This window comes from Ananas comosus, unplaced genomic scaffold (assembly GCF_001540865.1).
Source record: "Ananas comosus cultivar F153 unplaced genomic scaffold, ASM154086v1, whole genome shotgun sequence".
Taxonomy (NCBI): Eukaryota; Viridiplantae; Streptophyta; class Magnoliopsida; order Poales; family Bromeliaceae; genus Ananas; species Ananas comosus.
Genome location: NW_017890668.1, coordinates 23,090 through 35,008, shown reverse-complemented (window position 1 = coordinate 35,008; position 11,919 = coordinate 23,090). Strand labels below are relative to the sequence as shown.

Genomic DNA, 11,919 nt, shown 5'->3' with positions numbered 1-11,919 from the left:
TATTAAACATGGTGACAAAGATGTCCAAATTCATATCAATCATATAGTCGCCAAAAACGCACTACAAAACCCATTCTATAGTGACATATAGAACATAGGGGAGCTTCACTTGCTCTAGTTAGGTCAAACCCACTTATTACTATGTCCCTCAATCCACTCCAATAGGCCTCAACTCCACTGAAAAGCAAACATCAAAATCGGATTAAAACTACGGCCGGATTGTCCGATTTCGGCTCAATTCACATTAGCATAAAGTAGTAATAACATAAATTGCTGTTTGGTTCTCTTTAGTACCTCAAATTAAGTCTCTAAAGGCTTCCCAGAGCCAACCAAAGATGACCCAAAGGTCGGTTGAATTTTCGCTGCGAGCAACATCAACACGACATTAATAAACTTGTATATGCGTTAATATGGCCGAAACCTTAATAATTCAGCTTCCTAACTGAAATTTCCACTTACCCCTGGTTCGAACACCTTCCAAACCAGTTCCCAAGATTACCAATTCGATTCAATAAGATTCAGAAATCTGCTGCGAAGCAAACATGCCAAACTGCATCAAATTGTTCCAACAAATAGCATTTAGTTCCGAATTAGCTTTGTAAGTAGCTAATTACCTCAAGCAAGCTTCAAAGTAGATTATCCCTGGTTAAAGGGGGTCAATTCACAGCTGAAAATCTCACCTCTAGCTGCTGGAATCCCTGTTATACGCAGATGGAAGCAACGAAACCAAAACACGTCAAAATTCGACGCTAAACTATGAATTAGAGAGAAATCAAGTTAAATATCCCTCTAAAACTCTCTTTCAGTGATTCTCAGCATTAGACATAAATCGTACTGTCAAAACACTCCATCTTACCTTTTAAAAGCTGGCCCCAAGTCCACCTAAATAGCGAGCGTCGAGCGGGACGCGAAACCGGCGCAAAACAGCGACTTTTATGTCGAGGGAGAAAATTCCTAGAGAGAGAAAGACTTGCCTCACTCATCTCTGAGCTTCCAGCACCCTCAAGCAACTTCTGGGTCGAGCTGAAGCCTAAGGGGATAAGTATGGAGGGTGAAAAGACCAAACTAGCCCTGCAGCCACGCAGCTGCAGCTGCTGCTGCTTGCTGTACCGGTACAGGGTGATGGCTGTACTGGTACATAATGCAGAAAATGCTGAATTTCGCCAGTTCAATGCACTTTCTCGCTTCTAGCTTTCTAATCATCCTCTAACTTGTCCAAAAACTTGTCCAAGCCTTTTAGAACATGTGGGATAGTTCCTCATTCCATTCCACACCTTCGAACTCCGCAATTTGCAAAAGTTCAGTGTATTACATTCACCCCTCCTAAAAAGAAGTTTCATCCGCGAAACTTGTCATACTTATCTCAAGATTTCGTTGAGAAAAGATAGGGGTAGTGCTCTTGCATCGCACTTTCCAATTCCCAAGTGGCTTCTCGTTTATCGTGATTGCTCAAAAGTATCTTCACGTACGGTATCTCGCTATTTCGAAGCCGTTTTACTTCTCGAGCTAGGATTTTCACTAGATGCTCCTCAAAACTCAAATCTTCTTGTAAATCCACTGGAGTACTTTCTAATATGTGGGTTGGATCAAAAACATACTTTCGCAGTGTCGATACATGAAACACATTGTGTACTCCTGATAGGCTCAGTGGCAAAGCAAACCGATATGCTACGGGGCCGATCCGTTCCAACACTTCGTAGGATCCTATATATCGAGGACTCAACTTTCCTCGAATTCCAAATCTTTTAACTCCCTTTGACGGTGAGACTTTTAAGAATACATGATCGCCAATTTGAAATTCCAATTCCCGTCGACGTTTATCCGCATAGCTTCTTTGTCGACTTTGAGCGGTCAGTAAACGTTCCCGTGCAAGTCGAACTTTAGCTTCGGCTTCTTGTAACACATCTGGACCCAAGACTAATCTTTCACCCACTTCACTCCAAGGAAGTGGTGATCTGCACTTTCTACCATAAAGGGCTTCAAAAGGTGCCAGTTGAATGCTTGCTTGATAACTATTGTTATAAGCAAATTCAGCCATCGATAAGAACTGTGGCCAACTGCCCTGATAATCAATCACGCAGGCCCGCAACATATCCTCGAGGGTCTGAATGGTACGCCCAGACTGTCCATCACTCTGGGGGTGAAAAGCAGTACTAAAATTCAATCGGGTACCCATTGCTTCCTGTAAACTTCTCCAGAACTGTGAAACAAATCGGGTGTCTCGATCGGAAACAATAGAAGTAGGTACTCCGTGTAATCGCACAATTTCATCAAGGTACACTTGTCCGAGTCTCTCCCCTGACCAGACTATATGGATTGGGATAAAGTGGGCAGATTTGGTTAATCTATCCACTATTACCCAAATGGCATCGTGACCTGCTTGTGAGCGAGGTAATCCAACAATGAAATCCATAGTGATCCTCTCCCATTTCCACACTGGTATGGGTAAACTTTGTAATTTTCCTGCAGGAAGTCGATGTTCAGCCTTAACCTGCTGACAGGTTAAGCATCTGGCCACAAAATCAGCAACTTCCTGTTTCATTCCAGGCCACCAGTAAATTGACTTCAGGTCTATATACATTTTTGTACTCCCAGGGTGTAAAGTATACGGTGCCCGATGTGCTTCCTTTAAAATCTCCTCTTTAATATCTGGATCGGCAAGCACACAAATTCTATCTTCGAATTTTAGCAATCCCTGATCATCCACTCGAAAATCGCCAATTGGATCAACAGTGATCTTTGCTCGAATCTTTTGCAGGAATTCATCTTGAGCTTGCTTTTCTTTAATTCGATCAATCAGAGTAGGTTGCATCACTAATGACATAAGTCTCCAAGGCGTATCAGGAGCTACAACTTTCAAATTCAATTGCTCCATTTCCTTTACCTATAGGGGTTGCATAGTTATCGACATTGCCAAATTTTCTGTCGATTTTCGACTTAAAGCATCTGCTACAACATTAGCTTTTCCTTGATGATAGAGGATGGTCAAATCATAATCCTTGAGTAACTCTAACCATCTACGTTGTCTCAAGTTTAATTCCTTTTGAGTAAATAGATACTTTAAACTTTTATGATCTGTGTAAACTTTACAACGCTCGCCGTAGAGGTAGTGGCGCCAAAGCTTCAAGGCAAATACCACAGCTGCCAACTCTAAATCGTGTGTAGGGTAGTTCCTTTCATAATCCTTTAATTGGCGAGATGTATAAGCAATGACTCTGCAATTCTGCATTAGAACACACCCTAATCCATTCAGCGACGCATCGCTGTAAATCACATAATCTACTCCAGTGACCGGCAGTGCTAGAATCGGGGCGGTGGTCAATCGTTCCTTCAGCTCTTGGAAGCTTCTTTCGGAGGCTTCATTTCATAGGAATTTAGCTCCTTTATGAGTCAAGCGAGTGAGAGGAGTAGACATCTTTGCGAACCCTTCAACAAATCTTCGGTAGTATCCCGCCAAACCAAGGAAACTCCGAATTTCTGTGACGTTGGTCGGCCTAGGCCAATCTTTAATCGCTTCAATCTTCTTTGGATCCACAGCTATCCCAGCCTCGAAAATGACATGACCTAGAAAGGCTACTTCTCGAAGCCAAAATTCGCATTTCTTTAATTTTGCAAACAATTTCTTTTCTCGAAGTACTTGTAGCACTACTCTTAAATGGTTTTCATGCTCCTCGTCACTTCGAGAATATATCAGAATATCGTCGATAAACACGACCACAAACCTGTCCAAATAGTGCTTAAAGACATGATTCATTAAATCCATAAAGGTTGCTGGGGCATTTGTCAATCCAAATGGCATAACTGTGAATTCATAATGCCCATACCGAGTTCTAAAAGCGGTCTTGGAAACCTCTTCAGGCTTGATCTTAAGCTGATGATAACCTGACTGCAAATCAATCTTAGAATATACTTTTGATCCTTGCAGCTGATTGAATAAATCATCGATTCTGGGTAATGGATATTTATTCTTGATTGTGACTTTGTTGATTTCTCGATAATCCACACACAATCGAAGAGATCCATCTTTCTTCTTAACAAAAAATACCGGTGCTCCCCAAGGTGACACACTCGGTCGAATAAATCCTTTATCTAAAAGATCTTGTAACTGTGCCTTCAGCTCTTTCAATTCAGCGGGTGCCATTCTATAGGGTCCTTTCGAGATAGGAGTTGTCCCAGGGACAAGATCAATCACAAACTCAACTTCCCTATCCGGTGGCATACCCGGCAACTTAGCTAAAAACACATCCCCGAACTCTCGCACAACTGGAATATCATTAATCTTGATGGCTTCACCATCACTCACAGAAACACTAGCCAAATAGGTTACACAACCTCTCCGAATTAACTGTCGGGCTCGCGAAGAGCTAATAGCCATTGCGAACAATGAACTCTGACACCCCTTATAAACAAACTCCTGCTGACCCGGTTCTCTAAAGATCACTGTCCTATTCGTGCAATCTATGGTGGCATAATATTGTGTCAACCAATCCATATCCAAAACTACATCAAACTCACCTAGTTTGTGTAGTGCCAATAAATCCACAGGCATAATCCAGTCGCCTATCCTAACTGGGCAGCGAGGGCAAAACTCATGAACATCTAGGGTATGGTCAGGTACAATCACTCGTCCTGGATGCAAGGTAGGTACTAAAGGGATGTTATGCAACTCGGCGAACTCCCGATCAATAAAAGAATGCGAAGCACCAGTATCAAATAATGCACGAACACGAATATCATAAAGCATAATGATACCTACTACGACCTCCTCTGATGCTGCGGCCTCCTCTGTCTGGGCGGCATACATATGCCCACCTGAACCCTGTCGGGGACTCTCAGACTGCCGCTGTCCCGGTGATCGTCTGTACTGCGAGGGTGTTGCCGGGGTCCCCTGGCTCGGAGCAGAAGATGCAAGTGCTGAAGCTGACGAGGGTGCAGGCAAAGAACCTCTCGGGCACTCTGAGTGACAGTGGCCCTCCTGACCACAGAGAAAATATCTGCCCCCACGTTGTGGACACTATGGCGGTACGTGAGACCCACCACAGATAACACAACGCGGCTGCGGACGACGCTCGGGTGCTCCACGGCATGCTGACGAACCTCGGCCCCTCGACTGTCCCGATTGGCCTCTCGGATACTTAGGCGGTCTCCTGAAAGATTGCTGACCACTGCTCTCTGCTGCTGGTCTCTTTCCTTTGCCTCGATCCACAACATCTCTTTCCTTCATAATTTCTGCCGCTTTCTCAACAATCAAGGCCCGATTCACCACATCTCTGTAAGTCAAGAGGTTCGACGCTTGGACTAATCTGAAAATCGCAGGCAGCAAACCCACCTCAAAAATACGGGCCTTGTCCTCATCATCTCGGACCACAAAAGGAACGCAGTGCAGTAATCGGGAGAACTCTCGCTCATACTCTGCCACTGTCCTGTCCCCCTGCCTCAAGTTTCTCAGATCCCTTTCCATTTGCCTCTTTACACTCTGGGGAAAGTAGGTCGTCAACAGTAAGTCCTTGAACCTGCTCCACGTGGTGGCAGACAAATCAGTATGGGGATCCTCACGAATATCCACCCACCACCTGTAAGCCTCGCCGTTAAGGTGGTGCGTCGCAAACTAAACCCGATATCGCTCCTCAACAAAAGTGTCATAAAATAATTGGGTAAATTGCACTGTTGCCCCCTGAACTTTTGGCGGAGTTTCACTTTACCCCCCAAACTCTGAAATTAGACATTTACCCCCCTAAACTTTAATATTGCATTCTTGTTGCCCCTTCCGTCAGTTTGGGTTAACGAAGCTGAACGAGAGTTGACGGAAGGGTTAAGTGCTGTTTTGTCTGAAGCTGCGGAGGAAACCGAAGAACTTCTCCGCCAAAGGCGATGGATCACTTGGGGTTTTCGTCGAAAGATTAGGGTTCTCCACCATCTTCGTCTTCTCCATCATCCCTCATCCTCTTCAACAGAAAGTGATAAGATTAGGGTTTCTTAACATTCCTCATTGTTGGAAGGTTAGGGTTTGATTCGTCTTCCATAGAAGATGGCTAGAACAATGATTCGAAGAGCTTCAGAGGACCAAAAACCGACATATGGTATGTTTCCTCCAAATTTTATCTTATTTTATTGTTATATTGGTTATTTTCATCTTGAGATGTGTAATTGGTTTATTTTATTACCCTTAAGAAATATAATATTATATAGAACTGTAGTGGGTCTTTACTGGGTCCCGATCTTTACTTATCATAGTGTTTTGGTTTTTTTTTCTTTTTTTCAATGCAGTTAATGGGTCTGGATATTTTACTATGGAAATACATCATGGAGGATTCTTTACTTTTATACCTGATAGGTTCTACATGGGTAGTAAAATTGATTACTATGATTTCTGTGATCCTGATCTTCTGTCATTGTTAGACATTAAAGATAAAGCAAAAGATGACTTAGGATACCCTGATGAAGAACAAGTTAACTATTATTGGTGCAAACCTGGGAGCTCTCTTAATCTTGGAATCAAAAAGCTAAACAATGATAAAGATGTGTGTGAGATGGCTTTACATGCTTCCAAGACTACGAGAGTTGCATTGTACATGGAACCCATGATTGTAACAGTAGAAACGAGTCAAACAATATTAAATGACATGTTTAGAATGTTTGATGATACTGAGCAAACAATACCCAAGAAATTGAATGATGATGGGAGACAAGGTGAGCAACAAACCCTTTCTAATACGATTTGTAAGGAGTTAGATGTTGGTAGCAGCGAACAACAGACTGTTGATACAAAAACTATTTTGGATGAGCTGAATAATGATAGCAATCGACAACATCCAGATGATCATGTTATTGCAGAGGAGTTGGATAATAGGGATGAAGAGATGGATGATGGTGAAAAGGACCATGCTAATAGGTCTGATGATGAAAGTGATAGTTTATTTATAGAAAGTGACTATGACTTAACAGATGATGATGAATTGTTTGACAAAAATGTTGATACTCATGTAGAAGTGGGTGTAAGAACTAAAACATCAACAACAATTGATGATGTTCCTAAAGATAGCAACTCTGACACTGATTATGAACTGTCAGATGAATTACATAGTTTGGATGATAGTTCTGAAGATGATCTTGTGATGCGAAGAAGGTATCCTGAGTTTAGAGCTGAAACTGATATGCAAAATCCACAATTTGGGATTGGGATGCTCTTTGCTTCCATGAAAGAATTCAGGCAGGCTATAAGGGAGTATAGCATCAAGAATAGATACAATATTAAGCTGGTGAAGAATGAAAAAGACAAAGTTAGAGCAGTTTGTAAGGAGGGATGTCCATGGCTTATTTATGCTTCATGGATTACTGATAAGAAAACTGTACAAGTCAAGAGATATGACTCCGAGCACAAATGTTTTAAGAACTTCAAAAACAAATTTGTAACTTCTTCATGGCTTGCAAAAAAATATATAGACAGATTTAGGAATAATCCTAAGTGGCCATTGACAGCATTTGGAGAATGTGTGACAGCAGATATTCATGTAAGTGTATCTCGGACAAAGTTGTATAGGGCAAAAAGAAAGGCCCTGCGATTGATTGAGGGTAGTGAAGCAGAACAATATGCTACTTTATGGGATTATGCCACAGAGGTCAAGAAGAGTAATCCTGGCTCAACTTTTTTGATTAAATGTGACAATCTTCAGTTTAAGATGTTGTATGTTTGCTTAGATGCATGCAAGAGAGGATTTTTGGCTGGGTGCAGACCTATAATCAGTTTGGATGGATGTTTTTTGAAGGCGCAACATGGAGGACAACTACTTGCTGCAGTAGGGGTAGATGCCAATGATTGTATATTTCCGATAGCCTATGCAGTTGTGGATGTTGAATCAACAGCATCTTGGGCATGGTTTTTAAGCCATTTGCTACAGGATTTGCAGATACAGAATTCTGCAGCTTGGACATTTATGAGTGACAAACAAAAGGTAATAGGGCAATATTATTTATAGTCTCATGTTATTTTGTATTTGGCTAACATTTAAATTTTGGCATATTGATTTTGCAATCCACAGGGCCTTATTGAAGCTTTGGAGGATCTTGTTCCAGATGCTGAGCACAGATTTTGTGTGCGACACCTATACTCCAATTTCCAGAACTCTTACAAAGGGAAGCTTTTGAAAGATTATTTGTGGGCAGCTGCAAGAGCTAGTTATGTAGCTAAATTTGAGCACTGGATGGGCCTAATTAAAGAAACTGATGCTGTAGCATATGAGTGGTTAGCTGACAAGCCTCCACAGCAATGGTCAAGGTCTCATTTTCGTGAATTTCCTAAATGTGATATGCTACTTAATAACATGTGTGAATGTTTCAATAGATATATTTTAGAAGCTAGGGCGAAGCCTATATTGTCCATGCTGGAAGCTATTAGATGCAAATTGATGAATAGACTGTATATAAAGATGGAGGCCGCTGAGAAGTATAATGGAAGCATTTGTCCAAAGATTATAAAAAAGTTTGAGAAGTTGAAAGAGCAATCAGCTGTTTGCTGGCCTCAACCTGCAGGATCTGGAAAATTTCAAGTTGGTTCAAGTCATGGGCAATTTGTAGTGGATCTAATCCAAAAGACCTGTAGCTGTAGGAGGTGGGATTTGACAGGACTCCCTTGTCCACATGCTATATCGGCCATGCTACATGAGAATTTGAGACCAGAAGACTATGTGCATGATTGCTACAGCATAGAAACATATAAAAAATGTTATGCGCATCTTATAAAACCCATTAATGGCCAAGACATGTGGACAAAGACAGGACAAGAGCCTATTCAGCCTCCTGATAATAAAAAGAGGCCAGGAAGGCCTAAGATGGCAAGAAAAAAGTCGGCTAGTGAGTTGCAAACTTCGAACAAGTTAGGAAGGCATGGGGTCAGGATGACTTGCACAAAATGTGGGGAAAAAGGTCACAATAAAGCTACTTGCGACAGAAGATCTAGGGCAGGTGTGAGACCATTAGTACCAAAACTACCTGTGAGTACAATGATCAATCCCTCATTTTGCTAAAGACAACTTATAGTCCAAAGCACTAATGTAACTAACAATTATGCAGGTTAGGAGGAATAGAGCAGAGTTCGAGACCACTAATGAGGCTACGCCAACACCCACACCCGCACAAAATATGAGGTCACATTTCATTGTTAGATGGATGCCAGATGTAAGATTAATCAATATATATTGTTTTTAATTGGTTAGTTTTCTTTTTCATCAAGGTTATTTGCTAGTAATTGATGATGTTTCATTATTTTTTTGCACCAATGGAGGGAACTACACAAACTCAAGCTGCAACTCAACCAAATCCACCTTCTATTCCAGAGTCAGACTTCATTAGAAGATGCCAATCACAGGCACCCAGTAGAGGACCAACAACTAGACTACAACACCTCCTACAAAGTAAGAAGTGCAAAGGAAAAGGCAAGCTGCTGAATAGACAAGCTGCTGAATAGACAAGCTGCTGAATGGAAGACAAGCTGCTGAATGGAAGACAAGTTGCTGAACAGGCTGCTATTTTGCAATCCTTTTACAAAGGATACTAAAACTGAAATAATTGACTCTTTTTTGTTTATAGCTGAAATGTAACTTTGGATGTTGCACTAACATCTTACCTTTTTGTTTATAGCTGAAATGTAATTTTGGATGTTGCACTAAAACTGAGATAAATGACTCTTTTTTGGTACTAAGAATGGTAACTTTTGGCTATTGATTTATATTGTGTGATTTTGAGATGTAGTGACTATATATGAATTACATTCTGTGATTCTAAAGGAACAATTTTTGACTGTATGTTTTCTGAGTTATTGTGTGTATGTATAAATTACATTACATGTGCGATTTTGAAGAAGCAATTTTGCAATCCTTTGTACAAAGTAGCATACTGTGTTTGGACATTATGCACACAAATTTTTTTCAGAGAACAAGGTAGTATAATACCGCTTCATTCATTTACGAGATACACTTGGCTACAATTTGGCACAGCTAGGCCTTGACAGAGGGATTACTGCAGACACAACAAAACAGGGCCCATATATTTAATGGCCTTCACAACCTTCTTTACACATCAAAACAGGATCCATATTTTTAATTGCCTTTACAACCTTCTGTAGACATCAAACTACAAAATAGGATCCATATTAAGATCCAGGATAATACAAGAAAAAACCAAAGACAAATCCTTCTCTTTTTAACTTGCTTTAACTCATCTTCCATCTTGCTGCTCTTCCTAAGCAGTCCAGTAATAATTACTTTAGCTCGATCACCAACTGGAGGGTCAAACCACTGAAAAAATCCACATGCACCCACTACCTACAATAAAATAGATAGAAAAAATTCAACACATCCTATACAAGAAAAAAAATAAAATAAGCAATTCGAAAAATTAAAAAAACAAAACAACAACAGTCTGCCTACCCCATAGTTTTTGCATCCCAAAAACCGCCTCCCTGGATTTGAATCAGTCCAAGATGTCTTAATTTGTGCAGATTCACCGCAAAAACATCTCGGGATCACGAATTGTGAGGCATCCATGGGGTAGTTTATAAGAAAATGAGAGTTTTGAAGGAGTTGGAGGAGAAGAAGAGAGAGCTTTGGAGGAAAGAGTTGGAGAAGAAGAGTTAGAGGGCAAAGAAATGGAGAAAAATGAGTTTTTAAGGAATAAAAGAGAGTTGGTCGGTACAAGGGACAGTTTTGGCGGTGGATTTCCCGCCAAAACCTAACCCTTCCGTCAACTCCCGTTCAGCTTTGTTAACCCAAACTGACGGAAGGGGCAACAAGAATGCAATATTAAAGTTTAGGGGGGTAAATGTCTAATTTCAGAGTTTGGGGGGTAAAGTGAAACTCCGCCAAAAGTTCAGGGGGCAACAGTGCAATTTACCCTAAAATAATTTCTCCATGTGCATTAACCATTTCTCGACCACCCAGTGATCTGCTTTCTCCCCGTCAAAGATACGAGGGTTGCAACGATGGAATTCATTCAATTGTTCCATCATCCGTTCTCGCTCCTCAGCCCCCACCATCTCTGGTAATACTGTCCCTGATGCCGCTACAGGTAATGGTGGTGGTACTACTGTCTCCTGTCGGGTCTTCGCCCTCGGACCTACTGGGGGTGTGTCAGGTACTGGTGACTGTGCTCTCATTGTCGCATTCCTGTCTGGTACTGTAGGTATAGGATCAGGAATCTCTCTGTCAGTCGTCTGCCGCAGTAGTAAATCCTCTAACGTCTTCATCCTGTCCTCCTGCCGACGCGCGGCATCCATTTGCTGTCGCGCGGCCACAGCCTGCTGAGCAACCAAATCTGTCAGCTTCACGAGCTGATCCTGCAACTCATGGATCCCACTAGATCCAGAAATAACGGAGGTCCCCACTTCCTCCGCATCCGCCGCCTCAGCTGCCCCGGCGGCTTGCAAACGAGTCAAAGGCATCTTGAGCTGCAGCATCAAAAACAAACATAGGTCAATAAAACCTATACTATTGAACCCTCCTTGAGGACATAAACAAACTAATTAAGCAAAAGTAATGAAATGTAACACGTACTAACTTCCGATGTCACGTTGTCGGCCGCCAACGTGGCCCTCTGCAAAGTTAGTAATTGCACATTCCGATCAAACTCCTGCTATTCGGAGTTTACAAGTACCCAATCAAAGTACTTTCACTAATAACAACCTCGACTAGACCTCGTCCCCCACGAGCCTATTCTTATAGTCCAACCAGCCTAAGGTTTGCTAGGTCTACTAAGACTCAACCCTAGGCTCTGATACTACTATAATCTGTCACACCCGGGTACCAGCAGAAGCATATCCGGTACGTGCACAGACCCGCCATACACCTACAGTATATAAGGCGTCTACAAGCAACAAGTTGATAGGAGTAAAAACATAACATAATCCTATCCTGATATCAGAGCATA

At 41.7% G+C, this 11,919-nt stretch overlaps 1 protein-coding gene and 2 long non-coding RNA genes across 3 annotated transcripts; 1 reads left to right on the top strand and 2 right to left on the bottom strand.

Annotated features, from left to right (window-relative positions):
* Positions 1-488: 488 nt before the first annotated feature.
* On the bottom strand, positions 489-995 carry LOC109704054. The gene is made up of 3 exons (XR_002214147.1): positions 857-995; positions 615-698; positions 489-526 (listed from the first exon to the last, which is right to left on the bottom strand). It is a non-coding gene; the product is annotated as an uncharacterized LOC109704054 (long non-coding RNA).
* Positions 996-5,977: 4,982 nt separating this feature from the next.
* On the top strand, positions 5,978-9,463 carry LOC109704055. The gene is made up of 5 exons (XM_020224790.1): positions 5,978-6,080; positions 6,268-7,952; positions 8,040-8,990; positions 9,070-9,174; positions 9,281-9,463. The coding sequence occupies exons 1-5, from the start codon at positions 6,029-6,031 to the stop codon at positions 9,461-9,463; spliced, it is 2,976 nt and encodes a 991-aa protein (XP_020080379.1). The 5' UTR covers positions 5,978-6,028.
* Positions 9,464-9,918: 455 nt separating this feature from the next.
* On the bottom strand, positions 9,919-10,881 carry LOC109704056. The gene is made up of 2 exons (XR_002214149.1): positions 10,425-10,881; positions 9,919-10,319 (listed from the first exon to the last, which is right to left on the bottom strand). It is a non-coding gene; the product is annotated as an uncharacterized LOC109704056 (long non-coding RNA).
* Between the last annotated feature and the right edge of the window lie 1,038 nt (positions 10,882-11,919).